This window comes from Cibotium barometz, chromosome 15 (genome assembly GCF_041138505.1).
Source record: "Cibotium barometz isolate CiBa-2024 chromosome 15, ASM4113850v1, whole genome shotgun sequence".
Taxonomy (NCBI): Eukaryota; Viridiplantae; Streptophyta; class Polypodiopsida; order Cyatheales; family Cibotiaceae; genus Cibotium; species Cibotium barometz.
In genome coordinates, this window is record NC_141060.1 from 37,358,523 (window position 1) to 37,375,301 (window position 16,779).

A 16,779-nucleotide genomic window follows, 5' to 3' on the forward strand; every position below is an offset into this window, starting at 1 on the left:
AGGACTGTTCTTTGGCATGAAGAATGAATCATCTGCATAAGCCTGTGCAATGAAAGGCCGTGAACTAGAAATCTGAAGCCCCTCTAACTATCTAGTATCAACCAGATGATCCATATAAAGAAGCAAAGGATGTGAAGCAATAGCATAGAACAAAGCACTGAGAGGGCATCCCTGTCGAACTGATCGTTCTAGAGTCCAAGACTTAGACAAATAATTCCCTATAAAGCATTGAGCAGTGGAATCTGAGTAAAGCCAATATATGACATTAACTAGCTTTGGCCCAAAACCAAGTTTAGACATGATTTGAGAAACATAATCCCACTGTACCGTATCAAATGCCTTTGCCACATCCACCTGAATGACCAAGACATCTTGAGCAGAATATTTTGCATATTCCATTGCGATGAGAGTATTGGAGATATTATCATGTATATGCCTTGTTGGAACAAAACCATATTGCCTAGGATGATGTCCATCATGAAGGATATCCTTTATCCGATGTACCAACATTTTAGCAATAAGTTTATTTATAACAAGCATCAAAGTGATAGGCCTCCAGTCATCCATTGTCTCACATAGAGGTTTTTTGGACACAAGCTTAACCAGACCATGCTTCCAAGCTGAGGGAAGATCTTGATGCTGCCAGGCTACATTAATGAGCTTCAAGATTGGACCCTTCAATTCAGCCCAGAAGGCTACAAAAATCACTCTCTAATAAGCGGATGCCACATGGCATACTTATCTTATCCACTTATAAGAGTGTGTTCGCACCTAACTGCTCGCTGAAGCTCCCGACCCCCCCTGCGCTACGCGCCTTCGCTCCCCCCCCCCATCCTCGCGTTCCTTCTCTCCTTCCGCCCCCCGCTTGTCCCCCCTGCTCGCCGCTGCGCCCCCCCCCCCTCATTCTTCGCTGCTGCGCCGCCCCCCCTCCTTCCTCGCTGGTTCGCCTCCCCCCCCCCTCTTCGCCAGTTCGCCCCCCTCCCCTCTTCGCCATTTCGCCCTCCCTCCCCGCTGCCGCCTGTTCGCCTCCCTCCCCGCTGCCGCCATTTCGCCCCCCCCCCCCCCCCCCCTCTTCGCTTATTCACTCCCGCCGCCCTTCAGCAGCGCCCCGCCCCCTTCCTTCTCGCGTTATCGCCGCCCCCCCCCCTCTGGGCCTCTCCTCCGTTTTTTCGCCCCCCCCCCCCCCTCCCTCCTCTGTCGTGCTGCTTTTCTTCCCTTAGGGGTTTTTGTTTTTTTTTCCTCATCGTCTTCCGTCCTTCCGCCTCTTGGTGTGCAGCCCGCTTCTTGCAGGTTTTCCGCTTTCGCCTCGCCTTCGCTTGAGCTTCAGACTCTGATGGAGACTCCTCCCGCCTCGCCTCAGAGGGACTCTTTTGCAGCCCCCTCGCCCGCCCCCGAGGTCATCCCCATCAGGCTTTCTCTTTCGCCGGAAGAGGAAGCGAGCCTCACCGCAGAGGTGGAGCGCCTTCAGGCTCACTCCACCATCTGCCGTATAGTCGGCACTCGCCCCAGCAGAGGGGAGATCAGGGATCTTCTTCAGGCCCGCCTTCTTGCAGATGTGGGCAAGATCCTGGATGTACAGCTCTTGGGCCGGGGACATTATCAGATCGAGTTCGAGACCGCCCAGAGCGTTGCCAAGGTCCTTGCCATGAGTCCTCTGGATATCAGGGGTGCTCGGGCTTTCTTCAGGCCTTGGCAGCATGGATTTGACCCAGCAGCGGCGGAGCAGGGAGAGCGCCTCTTCCATATTACAGTTTGTTTCCCTGGTCTCCGCCGGGAGTATCTTCCGCTCCTTTCCAGGCTCGGAGCATTGGTGGGCTCGGTTCTTGAGACGGGCCCCTCAGCAGCTTCAGTGGTGGCCAGAGCAGCTGGGCTACCTTCGGTCAGAGTGTTGGTATCTGACATCTCCTCCCTTCCTAAGGTCATTCAGCTACCTAGGATAGGGGGGGGGTGGATAGATCAGAGAGTGGAGTTCTCGGGGCTCCCGAACCAGTGCTTCATTTGCAGGCAGGTCGGTCATTTGGCCAAGGCCTGCCCTCGCAGGAGACCTCGGCCCTCACCACAGCAGCAGGCCACGGATGGCCCGCCCACAGATTCGGCTCGGCAGGCAGCCTCAGGGACACCTGCTCAGGCCACAGAGACCTCGGAGTGGCAGCCTGGACAGGGGCGCCGTCGAGGGAGACAGCCACAGCAGCGCGCCCAGATACCGCTGCAGCAGCAGCCACAGTCTCAGCCTCACTGGGTTCCCGTGAGGAACAGATTTGCTCCCCTTCAGGAGGAGACCCCTGCAGCGTCCGAGGACCAGGAGATGCCAGCTCCCCCTCCTTCACCTCCCCCACACCCACCCCCTCCCACCGCCTCGCGTCCACCATCGCCTCCTCCCGCCCCCGCTCCGGTCTCGGCAGCGGCTCCCTCTCCTCCTCCCTCGCCTCCCCCTCCTCCCCTTCGCCCGCCTCGCCTTCCCGGGAGGTCCTGGCAGTTCCCTGGCGCTCACCTGCAGTCCGGAGGGCGCTGAGCACTGACCTCGCTCGAGCGTCACAGAGGAGACCTATGCCGATTAGGGCCTCACGGATTTCATCTATCCGCAGTCGGCTGAGTCGCCTCGGCATTCGTCAGCGCTCGGAGGCGTTTGATTATACCTTTACACGGCTTTTTGGAGCCGATGGCCCCCATGAGCCAGCACCCATCCGAGTGCATGTAGTGATACCTCCGGCCCGCGGGGAGGAGGCACTAGACTCAGCGGTGGCCTTCTCGTTCCCTCTATGTGGACCTTGTGACCGGGAGTGGACTCTAGAGCTCGCTCTCAGCACGTTGAAGACTCAGGCAGTTGAGTTTTCTCATCACATGAGCGATTTGGAGGTTACAGATGTGATAGGCCGACTTTGGGAGTTGGCTCATTTTTTCTTGGATCCCGGGAGTGTGGATACATCCGGGATTCGGCATTTGGTCGTGCGCATAGTTGCAGATTTGGCACGCGACCCAGGATATGTGAGTATACACGAGGTTACTATGTCAGAGCAGGAGGCAGTCGCCATGGGTCACAGCCACTGGCGCCTGATCCGGGATTCTTGCAGTACACCGGGTGGGCAGACTCGCAGCCGTTCGGATGGGGACTACTCTCCATCCAAGCCGCTTGCGAAGGCTCGCCGCACGGCTGAGACAGCATCCACCTCAGTAGGACATCCATGAGGATCATCTCATGGAATGTACAGGGCCTTGGCGGAGCACACTTTATACGCTATCGAGGCTGCTTGAGGCAGGAGCTACAGAGATGCCTGGTTGGTGGCAGCATTGACATTCTGATGATGCAGGAGCACCACTTGGGTGAGAGCAGGATCCGGAGATATGGTTCGGTGATGCCTGGTAGATGGGACACTTTCTGGTCTGCAGGGTTTGGTCCTTTGGGTGGACAGGGAGGAGTATGCATGGTTATTGCAGATGCATGGCGGCAGGCCATTGTGGATCGAGGGATCATTGTGCCTGGTAGAGCACAGTATGTCATTCTGAGGATGCATGATGAGCTATTGGGTGTGCTCAACATCTATGCGCCCAATCATGCTAGTGCCAGAGCAAAGTTTTGGACTCAGGTTACAGATGCATTGCCAGAGGCCGCACATTGGTGTGTTGGGGGAGACTTCAACATGCTTGAGGACCCGGCAGATAGGGTGGGAGGCAGTCATGTTACAGTGCACGGCACGGAGCTTGCAGCTTGGGACCGGTTTTGCATGTCACTGAGGATCACTGATGCATGGCAGCATGGGGCTTTCTCCCGGTCTCAGGACAGTCTTAGTTTCTCTCGGTCGGATCGCCGGCAGGGAGGGACTAATCTATCTCGGATTGATCGCTTTTATGTGGGCGATTGGTTGGGGGAGCGAGGGGGCTCCGTCGGCATTCTTGCTGGCACCTCATTTTCAGATCATGCGCCAGTTATATTGACTTTGGAGGAGGGGACACGGGAGCCCAGCTTGCAGTTGAGGATCCCAGAGCGGGTACTTGCAGACCCCAGTCTCGCTGAGGACATTGAGAGGATCTGGCATGATAGTCAGTGCTCTGACCAGGATGCAGCGGGCCAGTGTGCCCAGGGACTCATTGATCTTAGCTCTTTTCTGCACGCTGCAGCTTTGACACGACTGGGAGAGATTCGAGAGCGGGAGCAACGGCTGAGACGCAGCCTTGCTTCGCTACAGCGCCTTCAGGAGCAGCAGCCAGCATGTGAGTGGGTGGCGTCCCAGCTGAGCCAGGCCCGCCAGGAGGTTAGAGAGGCAGAGGAGCAGAGACATGAGTTTTACTATCGTCGTCAGGCCTCTCAGTGGACGCAGCTTGGTGATAGAGTGACTGGGGAGTTTTTTGAGATCACTGGACCCCGTCATGCGCGAGCAGGGGTTCGCCAGCTTGGTAGACCGGATGGATCGATAGCTACTGAGCTCGGGGAGATCAGAGACATTGCCACTGCTTTTTATAGGGACTTGCTTTCAGCGGAGCCAGCCACTGAGGATCGAGATGTATGCAGACAGACTGTGTGGGCCCATGTGCAGAGGAGGGTCACAGACCATATGCGCACAGTTTTAGGTGCGCCTCTGTCAGAGACTGAGCTTGCCGAGGCCTTGAGGGTCCTGCCGCGACATAGTTGCCCAGGGGAGGACGGACTGACGCCGGCCTTTTTTATGCGCTATTGGGACCTTTTGGGGCCAGGCCTCCGCAGGGGCTTTCAGCATGTTTTGGACACTGGGGTGATGCCGCAGAGCTTTTCAGAGGGCTTGATCTATCTCATCCCCAAGGGGGAGGGAGTATCAGATGATATTCGGCATTGGAGGCCTATTACGATCCTCAATACTGTCTACAAGGTCTTGGCAAAGGCCTTGAGTTTGAGGATCCAGCCCTTCCTGGGGGAGTTGATTCATGCTACTCAGACAGGATTTGTCAAGGAGCGCAGTATCCTTGACAACATCTTTACTTTCTGGGAGGCGACGGCCCGAGCTAGGTTTCTTGGCGAGGACTTGGTCGTGATGCTTCTCGATTTTGAGAAGGCATACGATAGAGTTGATTGGGGATTCTTAGAGGGCACTATGCTACGCCTGGGCTTTGAGCCAGGATGGATCAGAGGGGTGGCAGCTTTGTATTCCACAGCTCGCAGCCAGGTGCTGATTGCAGGAGGTCGGGGGCCGAGTTTTGAGCTGACCAGATCAGTCCGTCAGGGGTGTCCTCTCGCCCCTTTCCTTTTTCTCTTCTTTGCGGAGGCCATGAGTATGTATTTGTCGGCAGAGGAGGTTGGTTTGAGAGGACTGCAGCTCCCAGTCCGGGGGGAGGATTTGCTTGATGCTGAGTTTGCAGACGACACGGGCTTATTTTTGCATGGCCAAGAGGCCAATCTTATTCGGGCAGAGCAGTCGCTCCAGGTTTTTAGTGCAGCTTCGGGAGCATTGATCAATTGGCGCAAGACAGTGGCCTTTTGGATCAGTAGTGCTCCCACTCCGGCATGGAGTCCGGACCCCGGTTTTAGATGGATTCCTCCCGGCACAGCAGTGCGGTATTTGGGATGCCAGATTGGCCTCGATTTGTCACCTGAGCAGCAGATTGCCCCGCTTCTTCTGAGCATTCGGAAGAAGCTATTGTATTGGAGTACAGCTCGACTATCCTTGGCTGGGAGGGTGGTGGTGGCAAATCAGGTGCTGTTAGCGACTATGTGGTACATTACGTCTTGCTGGATTTTCTCGAGCTCTTGCATCAGCCAGGTACAGAGGCTGACCAGGAACTTTCTGTGGTCTGGGCGGGACGGTCAGCCAGCTCGGGCAAAGGTTGCATGGGCAGTTATTACACTTCCGCTGGCTCAGGGCGGTTTGGGCATTATAGATCCAGTCGATCAGAGTAGAGCCTTATTGGGGAAGCTTATTGTTCGGGGGTTGCTTCCAGGCGCTGAGCCTTGGAAAGAGCTCCTCTTGCAGCGACTGCAGGCCCGGGCGCCTCCTGCAGGGGGTACTTGGGCACCAGAGATTCGCTGGATCTTCATAGAGATGAGGAGGACAGGCCTCAGTAGAGGATGGGAGGACAGATTTGCTTTGAGTATCCTGAGAGCTTGGGAGCTGCTGAGACCGGGGCTCTCTCAGCGGCCTCCTTCTTGTGTTCAGGAGCGGGCCAGACAGCCGCTCATCTGGAGCCCAGCGGTTCGTACAGAGCAGGGTCATATGCTGGGTTCTCGGCCTCGTCTAGCCTGGGGACCTTTAGCGGCGGGCCCAGCTCGTAGTTTTGGAGACTGGCAGGCTTTTTGCAGTCTACCAGAGGAGACCCAGGTGGAGAGGCTGAGTCACTTCAGAGGGGGATTGATTATGAGGGATGATATTCAGGAGGCACTTTCAGAGGAGTGGTTCACACCTCTCGAGCCAGTGGCCCCACGGTGGATGGGAGCCTTTACACAGTTGGAGATCCTGATTGCTGTCAGAGCTAGCACTGAGGATGGCAGATGCCTCTATTATGAGATTCAGGATGAGGGCAGACTCCAGAGAGTGGAGGTGGAGTCGCCTTTGGTTTCAGAGTGCACCTTTCAGAGGATTCGGGTGGTGGCTGCCGCTTCTCGGAAGTGGCATATTGACCCCGACCCTGCTGACGTGCTCCCGGATTGGCGCATATGGGCATATGCAGCGCGCCCCTTGGCCCGGCTGCAGTGGGACCCCGGAGAGTACGAGTGGCATGATCCTTATGCATCCCTTGAGGCCACAGAGATCACATTTTTCCAGTATACTGTTAGGCTGGGACGGCATATCTTGACGGCGAGGAGGACGGTTTCTCCAGCGGCAGCGGGGCATTGGCGATTGCAGGGACTATCACACGAGTTCCTGGAGGATTTCTGGGCTCAGCTCTGGCCTAGTCGACAGGCCCGTAGGATCTCGGCTTTTCAGTGGCTGGTCGCCCACAGGGGCTCAGCGGTTGGCACTTGGCTTGTTTACAGCGGTCTTCCGGCGGCCTGCATCCGATGCGGCCACCCTATGGAGACACAGAGACATTGCCTTTGGGACTGCCCTCAGGCACAGCAGATTTGGCTGCGGATGCTGCGTATTCTGGCCCCCCTCTCTCCAGAGGGTATGTTTACGTGGGGTGCCGCTGCTTGGTCGACTTCGTCAGGGCCTGCTATGGGCTATGAGATGGAGCAGGGCAGTCAGGCCATCAGATTTATTAGGGGCCAGCCTCGCCTGGTTCCGGCACCGGATTTCTCGTCCGCCAACTGGACACAGGAGAGGGATTTACGATGGGAGCTCCTCAGCAGCCTCACCATCTGGTTCACCTGGAGGGCCCAGTGCTTCACGGCCTTTGAGGGGAGATTGGAGCCACCAGCAGAGACTGTTCGGGGGATTTGGCAGGAGTTGATCCACACCCTGCGAGGACAGTACGACCGCATCCGGGGAGACTCGGATGAGGCGATCTTACGGCGCCAGGCCTTTCATACCACTTGGCGCTGCGGCCCGTTTTACACCCTACACACGGGATCCCCCCGTTGGCACTACAGGCCACCTGTTTGGCTCTTTCCCCCCCCCATTGTATGATTTAGCCGCTCAGTCCTTTAGACTGATGCTTGTATTTTGCAGCACCTAGGGAGAGTCTCCCGGGCTGCCATGATGTATTCACTGCTCTTCTCTATGTTAGGAGCAGGAGAGATCTCTTTTGTAGCCCTACGGGCGTTCTTTTTACATAACTAATGAAAGGATCTTTTCTCGGAAAAAAAAAAAAGAGTGTGTTCGCACACTACTAGAACAATAACCCTTTTAGGAGCTGTTCACACACACACACATATACACATAAACAAGGGTTCACACACACGACACTCCGAATCCCAACAAACCCCCCTTTGGAGCGAAGGTGGAGATGCTTGAGAAGACCTTCAATAGCCATGGTGATTTGGGCTCCAAACTACAGCACGTGATACGAAAGAACACAGTGTGTGCCAACACCTGAAACCCTCCTGTCAGGCCAAATAGCTTGACCACATGACTATGCCTACATCAGTCTACCCAAGGACAAACCCCCCTGGCTCTATGTAGGGATAAGACGGGAATGATGAAGCCTTTTATAACAACAAGGCATTACAAATAGAACACTCATGAAAGACTTAACACACTCACACAACAATTATTACAATGAATTTTGGGGGGCACCTGGGAAGAGAACCCGTGACTCAAATACAAAAAACAGGGAAAATAAAAAATTTGGAAATTAACTAACTTCCCCTCATACGTCGGTGAAGAATGACCTCTTTCAGTGATGTTTCCATGCCACTGTGCCTTCCATGGCACCGTAGGAACTTCAATTCAAAGTAGAAGGCTTCAATTTGGAAAAGCCCTGAATTTTGGATATTGTTGAGGCCTAAATTTGATGTAGGAGACTAAATTTTTGCAGAAGCCCCAAATTTTAGAGAATGCAGAAGCTTTAATTTGATAATTTTACCATTTTCAAAAAAATCCCCAATTTGATTGTTAATATGGATCTGCAGGTAGAGAAGTTGTCAGGAGAGATGAGCCAACAACGTATGGAGGTGGCATCAGGAGCAACAGGTGAAGGTCCATAAACTGCTAGGCTTGGGAGGTGCACATGCACAGGATCCTCCGCCAGATCTGCTGCACCTTTGGGCAATCCCAAAGTCTTTTTCCTCTCTAACACGTAAACTCGGCCATGTCGGTGTACATGTTTAGCTGTCTTGTGTAGACGTGCTCCAATAAGTAGGCAAGGGTCCCATGCAATGCCACATGATCCCTGTGGGATTTTTGTAGCCGCACAATAAGATCCTACAATGCCGCTGCAGCAGCACTACAGGATCCTGTGCAATGCTGTATGGGCACTGTTTGATTTCTGTGCAGACCAGCATGGCTTACAGAGCTGTCAACAAATTCTTCACACATGCATAGTTCAGCCTGCTTCCCAGCTTCAAATCCTTCTCCCAAAAACCTTCTAATATTCTTACATCATATCTCAAGCTAGAGCCAGGTTATCATTTCCTTTTCTCATTAGCCCTCTGACATCAGACTAATCTTGGGGTGGAGGCAGGGCAGCTCTGATACCACTAGATAAAAAACTGAGCACACTAAGCACAACTGTGAACAGACAAATAGGACACTCAAAAAAGAGTCTCAAACCAAACATAAACTTTCTGTTGCTTAGATGCATGTTCATATGGAAGGAAAATTTGATTTTAAATAAACCACACATTCTTTGTGCTGTCACAAGGGTAGAACCAGAAGACAGCAAAGAAACAATAAACATGAAGTAAAACAGCAGCCAACCTTCATCAGCAGCATGGGCAGCCTTCAATCGTTCAAGCTCTGCTCGTCTGTCTTCTGCTGTCAACTCTTCTTCAACCTAAGGATAGCAAATCGACCGATATCAACAAAAAAGCACTAAAAAGACTCGTCAAGTTTCGAACATCCAGTTACAAAACTTTCAAGCCTTGCAGGAGAGAACTAGGAACAAATGATTTGGGAAAGGGAATGACATTCTTACCATCATTTCACTGTGACTATCATCGTCGTCCCTTATGGATGTATCCTCCTCTGACAAAAAGCCTTCTTGTTCATGGTTTCTCTCCTCAGAAACTACCCCATCTTCTTCATCTCCTTCCTGATTTATATCCACACCTTCCATGGGCTCATCGTCAGTTTCGCCATCATTCACCTCATCATCACTTGCCTCATCCAGGATCCATGCAGCCTGTACAGGATGATACATAGTTAGCATTTTTACCAAAACCCAAAAAAAAAAAAAACAAGAAGAAGTCCGAATTGGACCTTTGGAGTAAATTTTGATGTGCCTTTCGTCTTCTTATGATGTGTACTAAGTTATCCAGCATGGTTACAAAAAACCTCCCACCCAGAGAAAAGATGGCCCAAAGAAAACCTTCACAAAAAGAGATTCTCACTTGGTATTCTGATGTGCCCTTAGGTAGCAGTCTCTTTTTCAGCTTTTTGTGTTTCTCCTCCTCTGCTTTTGCAAGCTCCTCTTCAGTTGGCCAAGTCTAAGACACGCAAAGAATGCACAAGGTCGATTTCACCCTAAACACAAGACCACCAAACAAGCCAACAGTTATGCACTATATTCACCTGTTCACCAGCGAGAGTATCTGGAGTATTTTCCACAATCAAGAGTTCCTGCAATGTTGGATCCGGAAGAAGAAGAGACCCCTGCGATCATAAGCTTTTATTGATTAATATGCCAAGGCTGTTTGGAACCCAATGACAATAAATTAAGGAAGTCTTTGCTCTCACTTCTTCACCAGAAGAATTTTCTATCTGCATCTTCTCTGCCTTGAGGGCCTTGTGATCTTGTCGCATTGGGCATGGATCTTCAAGGATGTCAATTTGTTTCAACAGAAAATCTCCGAGTCCACTTAAGTGTACCTGTATATTCATTCAAGAGGCCACATCAGTCTCCTTGACATCAGACAACAGCTTTGAAACAAAAAGACACAAAAATCTTTCAAAGGTTATTTGACGTACCAATTGATTCACCGAAAGGCCCGTCCCCCGGACATAACCTGACAGCAGGAGAGTGCCTCTTTCTGGTGTTTGGTTGTCTGGTATGAAATCAAGCTGATAAAAAAACAGAAAGGCTAAATGCTTTAAGATCTTTACTCTGAAAACTCTTTACAACCAGAGCATTTACTTCTACACATCAAAACAGGTATGCATCCATGCCCTACCTTTTGTGCCATCACAAAAGGCCGCTGACTTTTCCATTGTGGACTTGACAACCTATGGCTGGACAGGTATCGCAGCACCTGCTCCACACCGGTACTTAGATCTAACCTTTGATAGCTGCTTCATACATATTTGTTAACAAACAAAATTACCTGCTCATAATCTTCAGCAACATCAGTGAAAAAGATCTTTGAGCCTTCTGGAAACTCTGCTCCTAATGCTGAGGCAGATGCTTTTTTAGCATCTGGCCTTTTCTTGACAGGGATATCCACAAGATCCTAACAGTTACCCGCACAAGAAAGACATCAAATACTGCAAAGGCTACTTTATAGATTACATGTACTGGGTAACTCTGCGGCAAAACGTTCCCATAAAGCTTTCGAAACCTGATCTACAGATTTTTTTCCATCAAATAAGTTATGACCAGCAACGTAAAGCAATACAAACCCACAAATGAGAATTGAAAGCTCGGCTACCTGCATCAAGCCAATGACTGTAGGCAGACCCTGAGCTCTAAACATAGATAAGCAAAGCTTTCCATTTTTGTCTACAAGTTGGTCTTTTTCACTTGTGGCTGTTGTTACAAAAGCAATGACATCTGCCACCTAGCACAAAGCATACAAAAAGTGACAAGATGATCAATGACACAAGTTACCTTCATGCCTAAGTGTCACTCATTACATGTAGTTACATAAATTCTTTGCCTAAAGCTGGGTTTACAAGGGTCAGGACATCTTGTCAACCCAGAGACGTGTCTTCCTCCTCATTGAGAAAGACAGATGTCTGCAGTGGGCTGGTTCAGAAAGGGACTACAATAAATGAGGCTTTGGCCCACTGACTGGAAGCCAAAAAATTTTGAATTTTTAAATTGTTTCCCACTTAGAGAGGCCATCCAAGGGGCACACACATGGCATTCGGGTTGAAAAGCAAGAACTAAACCCATCCTGAACTGTCAGAAGTCTGCCACACTGACAGTCAAGCTTCATTGAAGAAGAAAGACAGATGTCTGCAGTGGACTCGTTCAGAAAAGGAGTACAAAAAAAGAGGCTTTGGGAATTGGCCCACCTACTCGAAGCCAAAATATTTTGAATTTCTCCAACTTAGAGAGGTCACCCAAGGGAGAGAGAGAGAGTTATGTTGCTGCCTTGGGGACCTGAGGAAGGCTGGGTGGGAAAAGGGAGGCGGAGGCAGTTGAGCTTCATTGAAGGAGAAAAACAGATGTCTGCAGTGAGCTGGTTCAGAAAGAGAGTACAATAAATCAGGCTTTGGCCCACCACCCGGAAGCCAAAAAAAAAAAGAATTTTAAATTGTTTCTCACTCAGAGAGGCCACCCAAGGGGCACACACATGGCATTCGGGTTGAATAGCAAGAACTGCTATGTTTTTGGAGGCTTCGGAGGCTTGCCTCTGTGCTTTCCGCACTGCTTTGGAGATGCTTTGTTTGGCAGCAGGCACCTCCATTGATTGGCACAAATCAGTGGGATTTTGGATTAGTGACTCTCCACAGACAAATTGGGATTTGGATGTGGGGTTTACCTGGATTGAGAGAGGATGCATTACCAGATATCTTGGCTGTCAGGTTGGCATTCACATCTCGCCTCCACGACAGTTCGCCCCTGTCCTCGTGAGCATTAAGAGCAAACTTCAGCATTGGAGTAGCAGGAAGCTTGATTTGGCCTCTAGAGACTTGATAGCTAACCAAGTGCTACTGGTGACTGCTTGGTTTGTTACGTCAAGCTGGGTGTTTCATAAGGGATGCATTGGTTAGTTTCGTCAACTTATTCGGAACTTCCTTTGGTCAGGATTAATAGCATTGTACACACCATGGCGAGAGTGTCTTGGGATACCATTATTATGCCTAAGCAAGAGGAAGGATTAAACATCATTGACCCGGAGGTGCAATATAAGGCTTTACTTTGTAAGCTGGTAGTCACAGGATTTCTTCCCAGCACTGAACCTTGGAAGGACTTTCTTATGCAGCAAATTACAAGGTGCATTCCGATTAGGGGATGTGATTGTATTTACAGCCCACGTTTTATCTACTCGACTGTAGAGCACCAACCACCTTCTTCAGCCTTGGTGAGATCTCTTCTGCGAGCCTAGGATTGCATGAGGAGCTTCTTGGTTCATATTCCTCCACAGTCAGTTGAGGAGGCTTACAAGCAGCCCATTGTGTAGAATGACTTGATCTTGGATGAATTTGGTAGACCTCATGGAGCAGCCACGCATATCCAGTGGGCTACCTAGGCGATTCTTCTCCCCTCAATCACAATGTTGGATTGGAAAAGGCTCATGAGTCTCACAGAGTATGAAAGTTACAATACAGCCTGTTTATTAATCTGTTGAAACCCTAAGGTACTTACACGGTGCAGTTTGGGCTCTTCAGAATGGTTGATTTCGGGGCTGACAAACTAGGAAATGGAAACAGCTGGGACACGGTGGGTGTATCATGCATAATATAAAAATAATGAGAAAATCAGTATCTAGGGAAAGGTTTGAGGAGTACAACATCATAATTTGAAATAAATAGTGAGAAAATTTTGTAGAAAATCACTAAATCAATGGGTGATATCTTGATCGAAGATTAAGAAACGCAGAAATAGAAACGGAAATGGAAACGACGACTCTCAGGAAACGAAGTTTGCATGTTGCCGGGCTAGGAAACGGTCGTTTCCTGTTACTATGCCCTTCAGGTCTACTATGTGCATGTATGGTGGCTCCAAGCATCACCTCTAGTGCACGAAGGTTTCTCGGTGGACTCTCTTGTTCAAGCATCAAGGATGGCAGCTTTGGTGATTGCCTGGCAAAATTGACAGAAACAATCTACACCAAATTCTTTGTAATTTTTATCATTTGGATCCAGGCTCTGCTACATCCCAAGTAATTAACAAGTCTAACTTTAGGTTAGGTTTACCACAGATTGGGAGTTTGGCTTCCAAAAGGGGAGGTTAGGAGTATTTTAGAGACATGGGTTATTTATGGCTCCTGGTTTATAGGAGGCCTATATAAGTGACTTTGGAGTTAGTTTGAGGGAGAGCTCCTCAAACCTGGACTCCAGACCCGACCCGTAAGACTACTCCATACATACAACAGAGGGGTGTGTCCTCGTGGTATGGGATGCCAAGGCTTTGCACGTGGAGCCGTGCCTCTGATGCCTCCAACCTCCATGCTCGAGGGTGAACCTGATTGACTCTATGGTTGGGCAGTGAGCTAGATGACAATGTCTTTATGTTTCCTCTGAATTGCTTGACAGCAAGTGTCTGCTAAACGAGGGACTTACAGGCTTAATGGTGGGATGTATCAAGACCTCTGAAGCTTGTATAAACTCGGACAAATATATCCCATAAGGGAGGCACCAACCCCATTTCCTCTATAGCTCCCTTACTATAGAACACCTGATCGAGTCCATGTCACAGCCACCACTGATAATGATCCTCACTTGTGATCTCTCAATCAAAAATTCGTCCACTATAGCAGTTGTCTTAGAAAATAAAACCCATCAGGTGCATATGCAACCCTGTTCAAAGGATGGCACCAAAAGGTTGATGTTTTTCCTCCTGCTTTCTTTTCTTCCAACCTCAGCATGATAACAAATGCTATGATAGTAGGGTTGAAACCTTTCACTTAAGAAGCAGAGAGATGTATGGCTAAAATCTTGTATTACAAGAAGAAAAGAATATAATGTCACACTATGAGTAGGGTAAAGCTCTCATCTTATTACCTTTGCAGCTACCAAACAACCTTCAAGATCTTCGTGGCTTGCTTCAATGACCTTCATAAGCACACAGACAACGCAACGATAAGCATTTACAAGTATATACAACCACAACAGAAATTCTGGGATAAAAGGACTTATTACCATTAATCTCAGCTTGTGCCGGTGACATAAGTGTGTGGTCATCATGCTCTTTGCACCCTCTTGAATGCTGACGTCCTCAATTTCCAATATATTATCAGACCTGTTTTCTGACTTGATTTGTTCCAACAAACCGATTTTTGCCTTCCTCAAGTCTGTCCTTGGTGAAAGTGAAATAAGTGCCTAAATTAAATTAAAAAGTAGAAATGATTTAATGAGAAATGTAAATAGAGATCCAATAGCAATCACAAACAAAAACGTAGGAGTATTCTCATCAGGCCTACCTTTAATCTTAAACAGCATTCTAAGAAAAATAATATACTAGAATTGCTTGAATTTTTTTAAAGAGAGAATATAAGGCACACAACCAAAACTCTCTCTCTCTCTCTCACCTCGAGCTGCTCCGGACCCCCCTCGCCCAAGAGGAGTTGCCTCCATAGTCCAGCGTGCCCGACACCCCCGGCCGTCGACGACCACGATCCCCTCATCCGCTCCAAATCCAGGACATGCTCCACCGTCATCAAGCTACCTTTCCACGTGACATAGCTGAGAGAGACCTCTCAGCCATACTCATTAGCCCCATGCTTGATATTTTGGAGAGAGGTCTACCATCTACTAGGAGCTGATGCTGCCATCATGTTTCTATGTTCCTTATTCCATGATGAGTTTCCATGGACAGTTTTGCATCACCCCAGTGAGATAGCTATGTTTATGTTTTGTTTCTGTTTTATTTTCCATTCCATGATGAGATATGCCATGTACATTATTGTATCACTTTGGTCTCGTAGGCCCATTGGGTCTTTAGTAGACGCTTAATCTCTCTCTCTCTCTCTCTCTCTCTCACAGGATGAGGAACATACAATGTATGGGCGGTATTTGATAGACATGGGGACTGCACATGGATTGGCCATCCTGAATGGCCTACAGAGATTCCCGACATCGGGCGGTTTCACTAGCTTTCCACATCGGCATGGTGCTAGTACAGTGGACTATGTTATGGCTCAGCCCAGTCTCATTCCCTCTTTTCAGGATTTTATGGTAGGCACTAGGCCGGTATCAGTTGAGGGTATGGACAGCCGTTGCCACAGCCTCTCCCCAAAGTGGACGAGGAAGATCACGATGCTCCAGCATGGTCCTCGCCATCTCCACCACAGTCCTATTCTTGCGTTCGACAACTCCATTCTCCGAAGGCAATCCAGTATTGGCCAGTTCCCTTTTGATGCCATGATCTGCACAAAATCTGAGAAATACAGTCGAGGAGAATTCACCTGCTTTATCAGCCCTGAGAGTCTTGACCTGAAATCCAGACTCTTTCTCCACCATCACGTGCCAATCCTTGAACCGAGCAAAAGCTTGGTCCTTCTGGGAAAGAAAGTAGACCCACGTGAATCTGGTACAATCATCAACAAGCAGCATAAAGTAGAGAGATCCTCCCAAAGATGGTGTCTGTTGAGGTCCACACAAGTCAGTGTGAATCCACACAAGTCAGTGTGAATCAACTCCAATGGTTTCGAAGCCCGCCTAGAAGCCTGCTTCGGAAAGGATTCCGTGTGCTGCTTACCACATATGCAAGAACTGCAGCGCCCTTGCCTACTACCAACATCTGGCAAGCCAACCACCATCTAGTCTCGGAAAGCTCGCCTCAATGCATCCACATTTAAGTGGCCAAAACGAAAGTGCCACAAATCTCCGACCTGACCTGTCAACGAGGAGAGTGCAGAGAGCTTGTAGATACCATTCTCCACACCGCCTTCCCAAACAACTTGGCCAGTCTCACGGTCCCGTAGAGCAACTGAATGCTCCTCAAATTCCACCCGAAAGCCAATCTTGCATACTTCATGCACTGACAGAAGATGAAAACCCAGAGCAGGGACATAAAGAACACGGGAAGCATGCTTGCCCCCCTTGCCGTCGGGAATAATCTCCATCCGGCCCTCACTGTGTATCAGAATAGTGGAATTGTCGCCAATAAAGATGCAACCTGACTACCGTTTCAGATCCAGAAAGAAGTCACAGGATGGAGTCATGTGCTTGGAAGCACCACTGTCAAGAATCCATTCCCGGATATCCTTCGCGCGGTGAAGCCAACTGCCTCCTCGCTCGAAGATGATGAAGCGTCGGAGTCCACCATCTCTAAGTGCACAAATGCTGGAGTCTTAGCAGCTGAGGCTGAGGAATCATCACTCTTCCCTGTCCGCTTAGGACGCTTCCTCCAGTAGTGGCCTTTCTCGCCACAATCATTGCAGAATCT

General features: G+C 49.8%; 1 protein-coding gene across 1 annotated transcript in view; it reads right to left on the reverse strand.

Annotated features, from left to right (window-relative positions):
* LOC147631259 (pre-rRNA-processing TSR1-like protein) overlaps positions 1-16,779 on the reverse strand; it is a 95,540-nt gene that overhangs the window by 34,641 nt on the left and 44,120 nt on the right. The window contains exons 4-14 of the mRNA XM_086809605.1: positions 14,532-14,711; positions 14,394-14,444; positions 11,150-11,278; positions 10,826-10,951; positions 10,676-10,753; positions 10,473-10,565; positions 10,242-10,373; positions 10,077-10,157; positions 9,896-9,991; positions 9,481-9,687; positions 9,264-9,339 (exon numbers count right to left, since the gene is read on the reverse strand). Coding sequence (XP_086665731.1) covers positions 9,264-9,339; positions 9,481-9,687; positions 9,896-9,991; positions 10,077-10,157; positions 10,242-10,373; positions 10,473-10,565; positions 10,676-10,753; positions 10,826-10,951; positions 11,150-11,278; positions 14,394-14,444; positions 14,532-14,711 — 1,249 coding nt within the window. The remainder of the gene's footprint in view (positions 1-9,263; positions 9,340-9,480; positions 9,688-9,895; positions 9,992-10,076; positions 10,158-10,241; positions 10,374-10,472; positions 10,566-10,675; positions 10,754-10,825; positions 10,952-11,149; positions 11,279-14,393; positions 14,445-14,531; positions 14,712-16,779) is intronic.